Source organism: Gymnogyps californianus, chromosome 1, assembly GCF_018139145.2.
Source record: "Gymnogyps californianus isolate 813 chromosome 1, ASM1813914v2, whole genome shotgun sequence".
In the NCBI taxonomy this organism is placed as follows: domain Eukaryota; kingdom Metazoa; phylum Chordata; class Aves; order Accipitriformes; family Cathartidae; genus Gymnogyps; species Gymnogyps californianus.
The window spans coordinates 24486353-24504393 of NC_059471.1; the positions used below are offsets into that span (position 1 = coordinate 24486353).

General features: G+C 37.9%; 1 protein-coding gene across 2 annotated transcripts in view; it reads left to right on the top strand.

The window, feature by feature from the left end:
* FRY (FRY microtubule binding protein) overlaps positions 1–18041 on the top strand; it is a 176810-nt gene that overhangs the window by 109013 nt on the left and 49756 nt on the right. For both annotated transcript variants that reach the window (XM_050901481.1, XM_050901473.1), the window contains exons 34-41: positions 3517–3685; positions 4448–4538; positions 7244–7326; positions 10519–10669; positions 11242–11345; positions 14753–14938; positions 16982–17180; positions 17825–17946. In XM_050901481.1, the coding sequence (XP_050757438.1) occupies positions 3517–3685; positions 4448–4538; positions 7244–7326; positions 10519–10669; positions 11242–11345; positions 14753–14938; positions 16982–17180; positions 17825–17946 (1105 nt within the window). The remainder of the gene's footprint in view (positions 1–3516; positions 3686–4447; positions 4539–7243; positions 7327–10518; positions 10670–11241; positions 11346–14752; positions 14939–16981; positions 17181–17824; positions 17947–18041) is intronic.

The following is an 18041-nucleotide window of genomic DNA, read 5'->3' on the forward strand; positions in this document are numbered from 1 at the left end:
TGCAAAGATTTAGGTGTTCCTTCAGAAAACCGTGTAGTTTTGAGAAGGTGCTACATTCTCTTCTCCTTTAGCGGACTAAGGCTTTCTGTGGGACATCTCAGGAGACACAAGATAGCTAACATTTATAAGCTCCTTACCATATCAACTTTTGCCTTTGCATGGCTGTCATGAATTATATAACTGTTCCTGCAAGTCAAACTGTGCAGGATATTGTTATTATTCAAGTTAAAATAAAATCAGGACTGTCTGAGAAAAGCAAGATAGTCCCATTCCCATGTTCCTTATTGCTCAGTTGCTGGGTGAAACAGAACCTAAATTTAGTAAGTTTTCCAGCACAATTACAATATGCTGTTTTATTAGTTAGTTTCTTTCTATTGACTTCCCTGAAATAAATTTGAAATTACTATTAATGTGATTAAACGTACCTAAGAAGTCTCATGAACATACTTCATTTACAGTTCCTGAAATAATACTTTGCTTAAAGTATTTATTATGACTGCTATGCATGACAGAATAAAGGAAATATAGAAGACCGTGAAAATTTTCAACATGTTGCTATTGTACCGTAGACATCCTGTTGGTTTCCTTTTATTTGTAGGGTTTACTGTTCTGTATTCTCAAATCAGTGCATATATATGCAAAGTCAGTTTTGCCTAGCTAATCAAAAGAGGAAAGATTTGAAAGCGGAGTTGCTGTAAGAACAAGCTGAAGGTTTATATGAGAAGACAAAGGGGTTGATCCCAAATATCTTGAGGGTAATGAAGGTCTTTCCATCAATTGTGACAGAGTGCAGAGGCTCTCCATTCAGTGTTGACCGTGCTTTGAGCAGGAGGTTAGATGAGAGACACAGGCATCTTTTGTCATTGTAGGCACTGTGGTGTACCCTGTCAGACCTCTGGCTCCCACATCAGAAGTTACTGGTCTTGCGTCCTACCTGGCAATTCCACATTAATGTCTTAGGGGCCCCAGGGCATCTCAGTAGATGCCTATGTTTAGGTAACTGAATTGAGCCCATGACAGTTCAAGGAGATCTAACCATCAGGGAGGAGCTATGTTGGCAGAGAACAAGCGGAAATCACAGAGATAAGAGACAAAATGAGGGCCGTTGTATTTCTGACAGCTTATGAAAGGAATAGAGGCAGTTTTCTAAGAGGAAGGAGTAGTCCTGTGCTGAGTATATGTCTCACTCCTAAATCTGTAGCCTGGTTGGAAATGCCTGATAACCGTGTCACCTCTTGCCCAGGAGCCCCTCACATACCTCATCCCCCCACCCAGATACTTGCCAACCCAGAGCTTTTAACACATCCTTTTTCCAAAACTGTTGCCACCCCACAGCTCTGAGCAGCCTACTTCAAACACCCTTCCTACCCATAGCACTTCTTCTTTCTTCAAATTCTTTCCAAACCCCCTTGCCTCGAAGCCTTGGCTCTCACAGTCCTGTCCTCCTCCAGGACAATACAGTACTCTTACTCCACAAAGAGAGCAGTCTGTTTTGGCGTGTCCAGCTTCATCAGCTCAGCATCTCCTATTTTGCCCGTGGGACTTTTCTGCTCTGCCTCCCAGGCTCCCAGTGGCTGTTAACAAGACAATCAGGTCTTCATTGGTGGTGGCAGCTGACAAGGTTCCTGTGTTTTCTGCCACCCTGTTAGTCTGTGTTTTGTAATGTTGAGTTAAAAGTCTGATTCTTGGATTTTGCAAAATATGAAAAAGTTTTCAGCTTCTGTAGGAAGCCTGACTGTGCTTATGAGTCACCCCTTAACTGATAGCTTTGTCTGCAGTAGGAAAATACACCGGGCTTATCACATGCATCTGCTCAGTGTTTTGATAATGCCCTGGAGTTTACAGATAAGAAATCAAACCTAACTCTGCTAACTACACAAGACTGCTAATACCATAAACACATATCTTCCATTATCATGTAGATAACACATACACATTAGCAAATAAAGATAATTTGAACAGTTTATCAGCACTGTTCCAGCTCACCTGGGCTCAAAAGACCATTCAGTTGCAAGATTGCCAGTTTACCCATCTCCTTTTGGAGCCCGCTGTGCCCCAAGGCGGTCACCAGCTGCTTCATGCCTTCAGCCATCTGTTCTGCCTGTGTGGGTCCAAGCCAAAAGCATGCCTGACTTACATTTTTTTAATTTTTTTTCAATCAGCTAAATTCATTGCTTTGTGTCTTATATTTCCTTTAAGCATTTTTTCCCAGTGCCCCAGTGAAAATTGCTGAGCTGTCCTTTCTTTCACATATGCACTGAAAGATTTCTTAGAATATTTACAGTTCAGAAACCTCTTCAGCAAAGACTCAGTGTAGGGAACGTGACCCCTTCTGGGGTGAAAGAAGCTGGAAGTGGCACTGTGAGCCCAACTAGAAATGAGCCTCGGAAAGAAGGTGGATTTGTATCTGGAAAGTCCCTGGGAAATTTTTAGCACAGTACAGTAAAAGAGACTTTGAATATGTGCATTTTCTCTACTTTAAGCAAAAGAAAAGGAGAGGAAAAAAGAGGGAAAGAGAAGCAGTCAGGAAATTATTTTAATGGAGGTATTTAAGAGTCTAAGAACAGCAATGCTTGGTGAGGCCAATAGGCAGTTCAGTCCAGCGTATTAGCTTCACTATAAGCATCTGTTTAGGGACATCTTTAAAAACAAGAAGACAAGCCCAGAGGGATGCTTCCCCACACGGTCTCCTACCTCCAGCAGTTTGTGAATCAAATGTTTTTGAGCCAGAGAGAGTCTCTGCTTTTAATAGCCATCAGGTTTTTTTTCCTCAAGAATTCAGTCTAATTTGATCTCAGTATCTCAACAGTCCTCATTGCTGTGGTGCATACAATAAGGTTTGAGGTCTTGTTAAAAGATTTATAGAAATTCCCAGAATTTCTATAAATGATACTCTTAGATTTTTCAAATCGGGATGCATGAAGTTTGTATACATAATTGCTCTGCCTTTCTTCCATGTGCTATTACTTTGATTACAGATATAAGTAGCTACTCAGAGACTGGCTTATTCTTGGTGGCTACAGCTACCTCTTTCACATCAACTGTATCTGGAAATACAGGCATGAAGTTTTGGGTGGATCTAGCTTTCTAGATGAGAATTCTGCTCCATTCAAGAGAGTAAGATTCATCTTCAATGGAAATCACATACTCAAGCTATAAATCCCTGAGTGTGATTCAGAGTTAATGCTGATATCCTTAAATGATAGGTACAAAATTAGATGGGTTTTGTATATGTGTATGTTACATAGCTATATACCTAAACAGCTCATTTGTGGATGGTAAGCAAAAACTTTGGGGTAATTAGATCAGATTCACTCTGCTGGGGAAATGATCTTGATGTCAAAGTGAGCGGTTTTATTTCTGTATGAACAAGATGGATGCAGTTGTGTGGTTGTGGTGTCTGTCCAGGAGTAACATTTGCATTCTGGATCTTTACAGTACTACAGTGTAATATGTATTGATTTCTTTAGCAATCCACTTCGGACACAGTTTAATAACTGTTATTTTCTTCTCTAGATAAAAAAGGTTGCAATATATCTATGTCGCAATAACACTATTCAGACAATGGAAGAGCTTCTTTTTGAGCTCCAGCAAACCGACCCAGTGAACCCAATAGTCCAGCATTGCGATAATCCTCCATTTTACCGTTTTGCTGCCAGTAACAAAGCCTCAGCTGCAGCTTCTGGTATGACCTAAGTATACTTTTCTGTTATGCTCTCCTGCTCTTTTGAGTCTTCATCTCTTTGAAAAAACACTCTCTTACTTTTGCACCTATTCAGATCTGTGTGTATATAAAGTGCAAGTTTCAGGGCCTTGTTGCACATCTAAATGACAGTTCTTTTTGATTCCTAATGTTGTATATGCTTTGTAAACATATGCTTAATTCTCTCAGCTATTTTAATAGGATATTACCAACGTTTGGTGCTGTTCAGAACTCATATGAGGTGGTTCTTCTACCACTAGTTTCTCAGAACAGGAAGTCATCATCAATGCTGTGATCACAGCAGATACACCGAAGCAGCAGAGTTTCCTGAAAACTGAGAGCCTCAACTGTGTGGCAATTCTGTTTTCAAAGGCCTAACGTTATTTCTGAGCTGCAGTAGTCAAAGATACTTAAGAGACACCAATCCCAAATTCAACCTTGTCAATGTTTTGCCAAATTCTTGAAAAACAATAGGTTATGTCACCTGAGAATGAGCTTAGTTTAAGGAGTGGAAGAGCATCATTACGTTAATCTACCCCTCAAAGCATGTAAACTTTACACCATTCAGCCATGCAAGCAAGTCCTGGTTTGTAGAGGTAACAGTGTTCATTCGTATGCGCAAGTACTTGCAGAATGATCACTTTGACTGTGGCTGCTAAAAAAATTTAAGTTATGGGCTTCTATTGCTTTGCAAATACTGTCTGCTGCATGTAACAGGTGTTCTTATTGACATCTCATATACAGGAACCACCTCTAGCAGTAACACTGTTGTAGCTGGCCAAGATAGTTTTCCTGATGTAGAGGAGAACAGAATGGTGAAAGAGACTGATGAAAGGTTCGTGGTTTGGTTTTTTTTTTTCTCCAAGATGTATGTGTTTTCCTAGGCTAAGGGTGAGATGTTGGGCAAAGTTCTGCATTGTTTTGAGAGAACTCTGATGCTCAGACTGATCCTAAGTGGCGTTATCCCAGTAAGACTATTTTAAAATAAGCGTATGTAAAAGTTTAAAAAAAAAAGCTATTCACATGATTCTAGTTCCTGACTGTTGTTTAATAATACATTGCAGAGGAACATCTGTTAAACCTACATTGAATGAATTGTGCTAAGTAGATCGTGGTTTTGTAGGAATTATCCACAAAGGAGAAAGAAAATCAAGTGTACCAAATAATGACTACTAAAATCTTTACAAAAAATCAGGTTTGATCACACCTTTTGATTCCATGGACAGTGAGTAAAATTTAGTATGCAGATTTGTATCCATGATTGCAAGGACACCTCCTTTGTCTGGGTAAAATGGCTTACAGAGGAAAGCTATGTAAAATATTTTGCTTAGAAATCATATATTCAATTTAGTCTTTTGCTACTTATGGTACATACTGACAAATGATGAATGAATAAATGCAAAGCTTAAGGGCCATCAGATGCTCCAGCACAGACAGATATATATTTCTTCTCTCACTGAAACCCTCTTATTTTTGTAAGAGAATTTTGAATGACTTCTAATAGCATTAATTAGTAAATGTATTAGTATTACGTTAGTCTGTTGTTCCTGATAGTTGCTAGTATCACTTCAGTAGTCGAACCCACCTTCCATAGGTTCAGGGCTTAGAGGTACAGAGACAATTATGTGAGCAAACTTTTCTGTACTTCAGAACCTTTTGAATTGCTTGCCTTCTACACGTTATGAACATGAGTAGCATTTTATCAGATTAGTCATGTCTGTCTGCTAATTTAAATGTAAGTAAAAAATGGCAGTCAATACTAAGTAAGGTTTCAAACTGATAGTAAAGTGGATTTGACTCAAAATGATGGTTTTCAGCATAGGCACTAGAAATGTACTTGAAGATAAAACCATTTTTCCTCTGGATTTTTTTTTTATTATTCTTTACATAAATGTTTATGACTATATAGTTTTAAGTTAGATTTTTGTTTAGTTGATTTGCAGATGAGTTGAGCAAACTTCATCTCCTACTGTACTTTAAATCTAACTGTGTTTTCAGGGTTTCTTGTCTTACGTAAATTTTAAATGTAACTACAAAATGGTTTTTGGCATTCAAATCTGCCAGAGACTATATGATAAAAATGAAAGGAAGATTACAAAGTTCTGATATTGGTATTCTGATTCCTGCTGAAAGACTCCTCAGAAAAAAATGTAAAATAATGTGCCTGAATTCATTGCTGGCATCAAAGACACCAGAAGCTGTAAGTGCATCTGCACTTCAAAACCAATGTGTCAATCTTAGAATGTCCATTAATATTGACTTCATGTGTCAAGACATATTAAATAATGTTTACAGAGGTAATAGATTGTAAACAAACTATTCTCATAAATGTGGGCTTTTTTTAATAATACAAAGCTAATCAGAAGATATCTATGTTTTTATGTTGACGCAATATGATGTAAAATGCCCTGCTTTCAAATAATTTCTATAACCTGTATTCTCCATTTGTTTCATATAGGATAGAATTCATCTCTGCATATTTTCTTAATGTTTTTCTTCTTTTATCTTTTTTTATGCCAGATAAATATGTCAGTAATTGTCAGTTTGTACACATTTATTAAGGGAATTTATTAAAATATAGGAGAATCAGATACTGGAAAGATAGAAAATGGCAGAATTAAGATGGCTCATGATGCCTTTTTGTCACCTCCACAATGGATTTATTGTGCCCTTATGAGACAGACATGCTTTGGAAACAGCATAATATGTCAATGTATAATTAAATACCCTGCAATAATATGTATGCACATTAGTAAGAAATTGAATTGAATGTTGCATAGAGAACCTTCAATCTTGTTTTGTTTTATATAGTTGTTTTAACATGGTTATTTGTAGTTAATTTCCTAGCTTTGCAGAAAAGATGATGTTTGTACGTCATCACTAGTGTGTGAGCCTCCAGTATGGCTCCTCTCACTCCACTTCAGGCCTGATTACACTGACAGCACAAGGAGGTGGAGGAAGCCAAAGGAGATCACCAGTAGAAGTTAGCTTATCGTGGATCTGTGGCAGATATGACAGCTGTGAACAGTTTGTTCTGGCTCTCATATCCCTTAACTCCTCTGCTAGATCTGCTCTGGCAGTTGCTGGATTTTCCTATTGAAGGATGATCTGCTGCAGCTTTTGCTGCTTGATACCTGTGCAGGCTTGACTTTGGACTATTCAGTCAGTTACTGCTTTAGCAGGTTGCCAGAATTTTACCCATGAACATGGGCTGTGACAAAATACTAGCTGTGAACAGTTTATATCTCAGTTCAGCCTTAGCACAGTTTCTTGCTTCAAGAAAATCACACATTTGCAGCATGAGAATTTTCTCTCTGCTAAATTTTAAAAGCTTGTGACACAGGAGCACACTGTTAGAACTTCTCAGAAACTGGCTGCAAAAATCTTTTTTGTGGAAAGAAACAGCATTACATTCACATTGCTGTCTACTCCCGTATAAAAGTGCATGCTTAAGGAAATGTTTTTTTGTAGAGTAAGCATATAGTCCAGATGTTTAATGTCAATCTGTGTTTTTAATGAAGATTTTTCTTGTATTTGAAGGTTCAGTAATGTAATCAGAGCACATACCCGCCTAGAATCAAGGTACAGTAATAGCTCCGGAGGATCTTATGATGATGACAAAAGTAAGTTCTATTATTCAATTTGATGAAATTTCTGGTGTTTTGGTGGGAGAGGAAAACATTCTTACGACTGGTGGAGGCTCTCTGTTTAAGTTCTGTATAAACAGTAATGTAGCATCACCATACAGGGAGTGTCCTTATTTTACCTTCATACCTCATTTAATTAATTTCCTTTGTTTAACCTGGGCTCAGTCAAATCTATTTAAAGGCCAGAGAACTTCACAGAAGGCAGCAGCAGAGAATCCTCCAGACAGTAACACCTTGAACCTTTTCGTACATGGCAAGGCGAAAGACTTCCAAGAGCATTACAGCGAGTACTTTGAATTGTGCCCTTTGCCAGTATTTCCCTCCAAATCAAGTGCTGTTATATGAGCATGAAGAAGAGATTTAGGAGTTTCCAAAAATGAGATCTTATCTCCTCTTTAGCTTTTCTCTGCTGTCTGCAACCAGTTTCTGGCTGCACTGTGCAAACCTGTGTTAGAGGGGAGAGTGCGATAGGGCCCCTGAGCACGCTTGTTGTTCTTTATGTATTTCTGCTAAAGAGACTATAAATGGACACTTGATGCTCAGCAGAGATTCCAAAGAAAACCAAGATATTTCTGTCAACTATTGAATGACAGTGTAAATTTTAGGAGTTGAATGGTTTGACTTCATTTGTGGAGTGAATTGTAAGGAAGCCAATCTACAGATCTCGGTTAGGCCCTAACCAAATGTAAAAAAGGGAAGACCTTTTCATTGACTTTCGTCTCTGGCTTAATAAAGCCAGGTCAAATAATACAGAGGCCATAATGTCTTGTGTTGGTGCTATGGACACCATTTTGGGACAGTATTTTGACATAAAAAGTAAAGATTTTATATATTCTTTAATCCAAGTAATTTTTTGGCAATACTCTTCTGCAAAATATGGAAACACCGTCAAATACAATATGATAGGATAATTTAATGTATATCAACTACTATTTTTCATAATTACAAAGCACAATATTTACAAAATATTGTGTATGTACCTACTGCAGTATTTAAATACACAAAAAAGCATGCAACATATAAAACTCAGTGGTTTTTAGTACACTTGTCTTGTTTTTCTTATAGCTTTCTAGTGCTGCAGCTACTAAAAATTCTTCAGCAGATGTTAATTGGAGCACCACCGCTAATCTGATCTGCATGAACAATCTTTCAAAACAGAACAATGTTTATATTATCAGAACATTCTTCACAAGTAGCTGGTTTTGACAAGAGCTTAGAGTAATAAAAGGTTAAAAAATACTGACATTTTCTTTGCACTTTTGGAATGTCTCCTCAAGCCAGTGCCCAAATGTTTTTTCCTGCCTGTACCTGCAAGCTTTATAGTACTGTGAATATTTATGCAAGGTTTGTTTCTCACAGGGGTTCCTTCTGCAAATATATGAATACCTAGATGTAAAACAAAACACATTTTACTTAGCTACTGACATTTATATAGAACTCTAAAAAGAAAGAGTAATTCTTATACCATTTGTCATTCTACAAGATAAATAATGCAACCTCCATTAAGAAAGTGCAACTTATTCCCTCTGGCAGGCAGCCCAGGCTGCGAAGGACTTGGTGGTATGGCTTCTCTCTTCTGTCCAGTCTACTTGAGCATACGTGTATTGCTGAGGATATAAATAGGGAACACAACTCTGCAGCACAGAAACTCTTTTGTTCAGGCAAAGATTGTATGTTAAGGTGCAAAATGCTTCTTTTTTTCCTCAGTCTGCACATAAACCTGTGAAAACATGAGTGAGGAGTTAGGTCTTAGTGTGGACTTCATGAAGCAGTTTTATGTGAAACACTTAAATTGGTAGTAACAAATAGTGACTGTGCAGTGTTTTTTATGTGAAAAGCATCTGGCAAACATTATCTGGTTAATCCTTAGATGATGAATATGTGAAAATGCTATACTTTTGCTACATTATTAGCTCAGTTTATTCTTCTTTATCTGTAACTAATAAATCATCCTCCAGAGGATGAGAGAAATAAGTAGAGGTCTAAATCATAAAGATCTAAAGTGCTCCTTGGAAGACTAACACTGAAGAATGGGAATGATAAAGTTGGCGTTTTAGTAATAATTGGAGGAGCAGCTACTGCATTGAAGGGCTCCTGAAGATCTGGAAACCTGAAGACATTTTGTCAAAACCAAGAAGTGATGTGCATTAGAAAAAGCTAGCTCTGATACTTTTGCAGGCGTCGGAACAGTTTTGTTTCCTGTGGCAAAGCTGACAAGCATCAGATACATGCTGTTAAAAAAGGAAAGTGCTGAGAGTTTCAAACCTACCTAAAATGCAAAAGCGTAACAAAAAAACAGAGCAAAAAATAATGCTTTCATTAAAAATTCACAAAGGGCAATGTTTGGATATATGTCAAGAGCAGGCCTGGAAAGGATACTTTCCATGGCAGTGTATCACAGACTGCCAGACCTGGGAAATAAAAACTGACCAATGGGAAAATTGAGAAGAATGAGAGGGAACAGAACACAGGAGAGATGAACAAAGCTGTGCAGCTGAGAGAAGACAGAAAGTGATGGAAATAACTTACTTGGCCCACATCATTGCAGATAAACAGGTGGAAGAAAAAAGCCTATTGCTCATTAACATACAGCAGCTGTCATACTGAAGCAAAGTTAAATACATCTTTGAGAAATTCAAGAGATAATTCATCCCCGTTGAAAGAAAATTACCCTGAAGACTTTTTTTGCATTCCGTATGCCTCCTTCCTAATTCAGGACATTTAACTTCTGCCTTTGTAGCATCGCTCAGCAGGGCACTGGTGAGGAGTTGCAAGAATGTGTCACTGGTACGCGGCTCCTTGCAGCAGATGGCTTCTGACAGCGGCTTCATTGGCTGAACTTTTCTCTCATTTTTGAAGAGAAAGTCTGTTGCTTGGTGCTTTGTGATCTGGATCCAAAGCTACAAAGTGACAGCAGGGATTCAACTGCAGCTCCTACCATTCAGTGCTGTCTGCCTGGAATCTGTTTAATTTCCAGCAGCGTGAAAGAGGGATTAAAAATGCATCGCTTGCTATTGAACACAGGAATTTGCAACCCTCATGTCATCTTATCACATTATTCCAAACAGCTGAGCTGATACGTTAGCATAAACTCTATTTTATTATTTCTCCAAAATGGGTAACCAGACTTGTTCTTTATGCGCTCTGTTTTAATGCTTTTCCACACAGATGATCCGGTTTCTCCATATACAAGCTGGTTATTGAATATTGTTGAAACCAAACAACCACATCCCCTGCCCATGCCTTACAATGGAGGATGTTGGGCACCACTTGTGGACTACCTCCCAGAAACCATCACACCCCGGGGACCTCTTCATAGGTGAGCAATTCCTCATTCTGACATTGTAAACAGTGAGATGCTTCCTCTTACTAGTTGACCAACACCAATCCAACTGTCCCACCACTCAGAACATCTGAAAATCATACCTTCAATTTCTGCTGATTTCCAGTGCTAAAATCAACATGCAATGAAGGCTTGCAATTCTACCGGATTTCTACCAGAAAGCCTATTTACAATGTGGGACATCACTTTCTGATAAGAATCAGACTGAAGAAACAACTAAAACAGAAAAGGAAAATTTCTCTTTCCCAAGCCTCTGTGGCTGTTATTGATAGCACTTTTCCCCCCTTGATCTTTTATTCTCACTAGGCTATGCATATTCTGAAATTCCTCTTTTATATAATTTGTATCGACAGTAATAGTGTTCTTTTCAGTAATGGGTACTTACCTGCTTAATACTGTAACTAAGGTGCTTCAGCATTAATCATATTGAGAAGAAACGCTACAAATTTGAAAATGTAGAGATGGTTTATTTCTTCAGAAATAGCCATCATGTTACTGTTTTCCCATCTCCAAGAGGTTCCAAACTGATACTGTGATTTAATTTCCAGGTGCAATATTGCTGTCATCTTCATGACTGAGATGGTGGTGGATCACAGTGTGAGAGAAGATTGGGCTCTTCACCTCCCTTTATTGGTACATGCTCTCTTTTTAGGTAAGACCAACAGAACAAGAAATAAAGTATAAATGTACTCCTGTCCTTTTAGCTTAGTTTTGCTGAAGCTGTAGAGTTGTGTTTCTTATATGTTTTTAATTCTGATTTCCTATTTGAGAGGTGGGTAGAAATGCGAAGATGATTGACTTCCTAAAATATCTCTGAAAAACCTGTAGCCCCCCACCGTGAGAAAGGCAGGCAAAACTCAGCCTTTGTACAGTCTGGTTTGTGATGGGCAGCTGGGCAGTCAGCACATGCCTTAGACCTGGACTACACACACCAGTGCTGTCTCTTGCTTTTGCAAAAATATTATGTAAACCAGCCAAGGTTACTGTACTGCAGAGGTCGCGAAGGTAGGACACAGACCACTGGAAAGCAAGCTTCATTGATTTCACCGCTAATGGAATACTTTACTGTCAGTGTCTTCTCTTATATACCTGAGCATAGAGGCACTGCTTTTTCCCCACTGCTGTGTCTGTTCTTGACCGTAACACAGCTCAACTGGAGGGTGATACCTTCCTTATCCGGCCACTTAACATTATGAAAAGTGAGTGGCCTAATTTTTTAGCACACAAGAGTGTTTAGCATTATAAAGCCATTCCCTAACTTTCATGGTTGTTAAATAATAGTTTTCATAAATAAACACAGCCAGACACTTGTGAAATAAATTTATTATAACTGGAGATCGCAGTCCACTTCTCATTCAGTCACCATAGTTACCACTAAGTCTATTCACTGGCAATCTGGGAAGAGCCTGTTGTTCAGCACGCAAAAAAGATTAAACTGGGAGGTTACAGCACAGTGGCAGAATATATGTAATATACTTCAGTGTATAATTGAAGAAGATACCTCATTCTCCTTTCCAGCTACTCTGTTACCAACAGTTCTGTTTGAAATTTTTTGATGAAATAGGGTTATTTGGAAAATGCACACTCATCAAATACTCAAGTTTTGTATATCAGTACATTGATTTCAGCAAACTTCTAATGAAACACAAGAATAACAGCCAGGACTGTGTCGATGGAACTTCCAGGGTCAGTTTCAATATGACATTTCACATATATTCTTCACTTAAAAGTTAAATCTATTTTGTGGCTGCCCATAACTATTTTTTACTTCTTTTTTATATTGCTGTGAACTCTCTAAGTGTAAGAGGGAGCTGAAAGATAACTGGATAAGTGTATGAATCAAATCAATAACCATCAGCTGATCAAACAACGTCTTTAGTATGATTTGTAACAAGTGTGAGAAAACTGGTGCTTACAGTTAGAAATTCTCACAAGAATAAATGAATAACTTAAGACAGGAGTAGTATGGAGCAGCGTGGACACTTCAGTTAAGACAGCTTTAAGGAGCCATCAGGAAGCCATGCAAATAAGCATATGCAGACACAGAGTTATGATATTAGTAATCCATTATAAAAATATCTTTACTGATTTGTTTGTGCAATAATGTTTCAACATTACAGTTTTTCATAAGAAATAAATAGAAATTTATGAATACCATTTGAGACAGTCCCTTGGTTAAGAACTCTCACTTCTCAAATGTGACATTAAAGCTAAATGCAACTGGTTTAGTGATAACTAAAATGAGATCACAGCTTCCAAGCTTCAAGTTCAGTTTCTCTAGAGTTGTTATACCTCCTGTGGAAAATTTTTCTATGTTTTGTAGTAGAGCTCTATTGTGATGGTGTAAGGAAGTTTATGTTACACGTTAGCCAAAGGTATGAATGTGATTGAAAATGAAGTATTTCTGTCCTGTTGGAATGTGAGCAGGCAGATGCATCGGAACGAAAAGGAAACTGGAAACTGGTATGGTGGCTAGCTGGAGAGCCGGTATCCTTCCATTTATTAGAAGGAGTGAGAAAATACTCAAATGAAAGAATTTTGCAATGTATGTGTTTAATAGGCTATTGGATGGTTTGTAGTACTGATAGTGAAGTAGAGAGGCAGACTGCTGGTGTGAACCTGCCTGTCACAGTAGTGCATGAAAATCACTGCTGTTTAAAAACTTTTTTGCAACCAGTGTGAAATGAGTTGAGCAGCTAGACTCCTTTCCCATGGAAAATTGTCCACGTCACAGAAGTTTACCCTCTCAGGAACCCTTCCAAGTTAAAGAAGGGCCCAGCACTGGACAAGCACAAAGACTGAACTGTCCTTCTCACTTCATAGTTAGCCTATATATGTCAATACTTTCATACAACCCTAGGGTTTAACAGGATTTCAGTCACAAGTGCTGCCAATATAGAATTTATTTTCAACTAAAAGAATTTTTTATATCCTTTTTCAGTGTGTTAGAACAGGGTAGGATGGGTTCTTTATCTCCTGGCAGGTGGAAGGAAATGGAGAAAGGAGAACAGGAGCAGAAACCTGAAGAACCTGAAAAAGAGGTGGGCAGGTTGGCCGTGATTCTTTTGGCGGAGCCTATAGGCAGATGAGTAAGACCAAGGATCACAGGACCTCCAAAGACCTGCCCATGGGAGCCAAAGACACATTGTTCAGACTATGGCCGTATGAGCTGCTTCATTTTTGCAGGCCAGACAAGAACCAGCATGACTGGAGTATATTAGAAAACACCTGACTTGAAAGACCTGTTGGCTGCTGCCACTTAGAGTAATGAAGGAGCTGCTTTTTAAAGAGGAATATATCCTGAGAAGAGAGGAGCTGAAGAAGAAAACAATTCAATTTTTCAGCACTGAAACTGACCCTAAATGGAAGAAAGTATTTTTAAATATCCTGGAAGATACTGAAAGAGAATCGAAAAGAGATTACTACCACAGAGTGCAGTTTATTTTACAAACATCTGTTTCCTTTATATTTGTAATTTGTGAATTATTCAGGTTGTGTTAAAATCTTACAAACAGCAGTAGTGCTAACCAGATCAGAGTCTTTCAGTGCTAGACCTTCAGTTTCAGTTCTGCACCCTGAGCTAGTGGCTAATTTCTCATGCTACTCACTGGTAGTTGAAGTTCTTTTTCAAGGGATTTTGTCCCTCAGTTCTTTTCTTAATAAATCAGTATCCACCTCTTACAGCTTGCACTCGTTGTAAAACTGATGTCTGTGCAAGAAAGCCAGATACTGAGGTAAGCAATGTAATTACAATCACCATCAAGATTTTCTCATCTTTAGAGGATTTCCAGCCCTGTCAAATTAACACTGCAGGGAGACAGAATGCATAAAGTTGTATTGCCACACATTGTTTTGTACCTCCTGTATGGGACCTCAGTCTGGAAACTAAATATACACATACATTCAAGTAAAAACACTAGTAACTGTGTCTGGAAATACTACATCTTTTGTTTGTTTGCACTGTTGCCATGAACTGCCTTAGAATTTTTGCTATTTCTGGAATGTGAACTTGTTTATTATTGCTTCATATTCAGTGATTGCTGTAACCTTTTCTTTTAGGTCTTGACCATTACCGCCCTGAGGTCTTTGAACACAGTAAAAAGTTATTGCTTCACCTTTTGATTGCATTATCTTGCAATAGCAACTATCAAGCCATTGCATCAGTGCTTCTTCAGACCAGAGAGATGAATGAGACCAAGACTCTGACAGTACAACCAGCATACTTACCTGAATATCTTTATACAGGTAATAAAGCAAAAGAAGAAAAGAACATTGCAATATACTGTGAGATTTTTCAAAGTAGGATGTCAAGGTTACTTTCCTAAAATATAACAGTTTTGATAAATTAAAGTAATAAAGTGGCAAATATGAACAGTTCCCATTAATATTAATTCCATGTGAACTACCCTAGAGATGCGCCCAAATTATTATTAGATAACTTTTCATGATAGTGAGAAAGCTATCTGATGTAAGGCAAAATATATAATGTAGAATTTTAAACATTAATATGGCTAATAACTTCCTAACTTCCCTCTTGGGGAGCCAGGACTACTTTAAATGAGGGCAATCACTCCTCAGCCTTCAAAAGATATGAATAAATAATTCCAACACACGAAGAGCAGCTTAGATTTTCCATTATTAAGTTAAATTTCATATGATATACACCCTCCTTTATATCACAGATACACTTCATTTCTGTCCTGAAATCTGTTTCTGCATTAGGAGGCTTACTTCAGACCTCTGCTGAGATGGATGTTCTGTTAACTTTTAGCAATTTGCCTGTTTTTGAGGGGTTGGTTGGGAAGAGTTTGTAGAAAGCTGCTAGCTAGTTTTACTATTGTCATGTAATATTACTAAAAGCAAGCATACTGTTGAGATTTGAAGGAATCACAAAACCAATGTAGAGTTATGGAGGCAGGATTAGTTGTCTGGGAGAGGGTGAGGAACTTTACCATACAGTGAGAAATGAAAAGGAAAGATTATCAAATTAGTGGCATTTCTGTGGTTCTTTAGGAATATAACCAAAAGTAATAAATAGTTTGGCTTTATAAAGAATATTACTTGATAACTGATTATTAATTTTTTTATGAGACACAAGAAAATTATTTTAAAGTAATGAGAAGAAGGGATAGATGTTTCAGATTAATGAATTATTTTGGCCATTGAGGTTTCATTCTGAATAATGTCTGTGCAAAATTACCTCACACGTGAATTTCCTGTCTTGACTTGTGTAGATCTCTTTTCCAATGCATGTCCATGAATTATTAAATACAGAATAAAATTCTTACATTAAAATTATATTACTGCTTTTCTGCCAAAGTGAAAAACTGTTTTCATTCCTGTGTCTGAAAAACATAATTGGTGCCCTGTGTCTGGGCCTTTTAAGTCCAAGAAGTTATCAAAACTTGGTATTTGGACTCTTTTTTGAGCAGCTAATATAAACAGTGAGAGTGTGGGTGAGTAGCTATAGCAAAATCCTAATTGAAAATACTTCGGCTCAGATTCGTTCCACGTAATGTCAGGCAACTAAACTAAGAGTCTCCTGACCTGCAATGGATTTTGTCAGTAGAGGCCCCTCCTGCTTCTGGTCTTCTCGCAAGGCCAGTTTTTCTGTTGTAGATACAGCCTAAGATGCTAAGATGACTAGCAATCTAACCTTAAGAAAACAGTTCTTAGTTTCTAATTTCAGCTCTGAAGTTGTGTGGCAAGCTTTTGATCTAGCAGAACTCTTACCCAGATGTTTAATCTTAATGCTGAAAATATTTAGTATGAGTAGTCCAGTGTTTACAGTTACTAAAGTTGTTGAACAGAAGCCTTAAACATTTGTGTCTTGGTTTCCATTACATTTGTAAAATTAGGACAACATCATTCTCCTAAAAGTTCCACCCTGCAGAGGTTTTTTCCTCATCAGACTAGCCCAGAGAAGTGAGCTGAACTTTGCATGCGCTTAGCCAGCTTCAAAATTCACTTTACAAAAAAGTCATACTTCTGAATGTAAAATGCCCTGCCACATTTGTTTTTCAAGTACTGTAGCCGTTGTGCAGTTAAAAAAAATATCTTGACTTTGATATTTTTCATTTTATATTGGATTCTGCACTTTTAGAAACATAGTACCATTTTCACTCCCATCGGCGTTTGAGGGTTGTTGTGTTCTGCAGGTTTTCCCCGAGTTTCCCACTAGAAGGTTTCTGCTGCTGACTCTGAAAAGAGCTGCTTGGCGGACACTTTCATCTGTAACGCTGGCCCAACAGCGCATTCCATCTTTATCTCCTCCCTTTTGGCTGGCAGGTGGCTTTGACTTTCTGCGGGAATACCAGTCATCCCCGGTGCCAGACTCCGGCTTGAGCTCCAGCTCCACCTCCTCCAGTATCAGTCTGGGAGGCAGCAGTGGAAATCTCCCACAGATTACGCAAGAGGTTGAGGACATGGACACTGCTGCTGAAACAGATGAGAAAGCAAACAAATTAATTGAGTTTCTGACAACCAGGTAATGGAGATAAGCAGAGGATACGTTCGTACTCAAAACGCATACTTTCATGGCTTCTCTACAATTATCTGTAGCAACTTAAAAGACTCAAAGGAAAATGACGGAGCTTTTATAGTAATTACAGACTCCCATTTCTCTTTTATTGATACTTATAGATTTGGTAGGTGCTTAAAAGCACTACAGTGTCAGGAACAACAGAAAAAAAATCTTGCCTGACAGGAATAAAATGTTTAATTGACTGATAGTATTATGTTCAACAATGAACTAATGGAAGAAGACAGTTTTACTATTATGAAATTAGATAGGAAGTGTACAGGGCATAGTGAAAAGCCATGGTAAAACTAATGTTAACTACCAACTACAGCCAGCAGATCCTAGGCGCAATGTTAAATTAAAAAACAGGGATTTGTTTATGCTGCTCTCTAAATGGTATAACTTATATTTTAAAAGAGAGGTTTTGTAAAATACAGTGTAGGAATATTTATTTACTGGTATTTTGCTCATAAAATTCTGTTCAGTTGCATGTTTTCCAGGCTATGGCCCTGGAAATATCTAATTGTCTTTACAGTTTATATATTTTAACTGATTACATTTATTTCAGATAACTCAAAGAAATTTTGCACTTTGTTATGTATTTCTTTAAGGGCATTTGGTCCACTTTGGTGCCATGAAGATATCACACCCAAAAATCAGAACACCAAGAGTGCTGAACAGCTTACTAATTTTCTGCGTCATGTTGTATCTGTATTTAAAGATTCCAAGTCAGGTAGTAAATTTTTTTCCTTTCATAACTAAAAGAATATTCCCTCAAGGTCACACTGAATGTTTATCCTGTGACTTAGTAGATCTGCTTATGCAGAA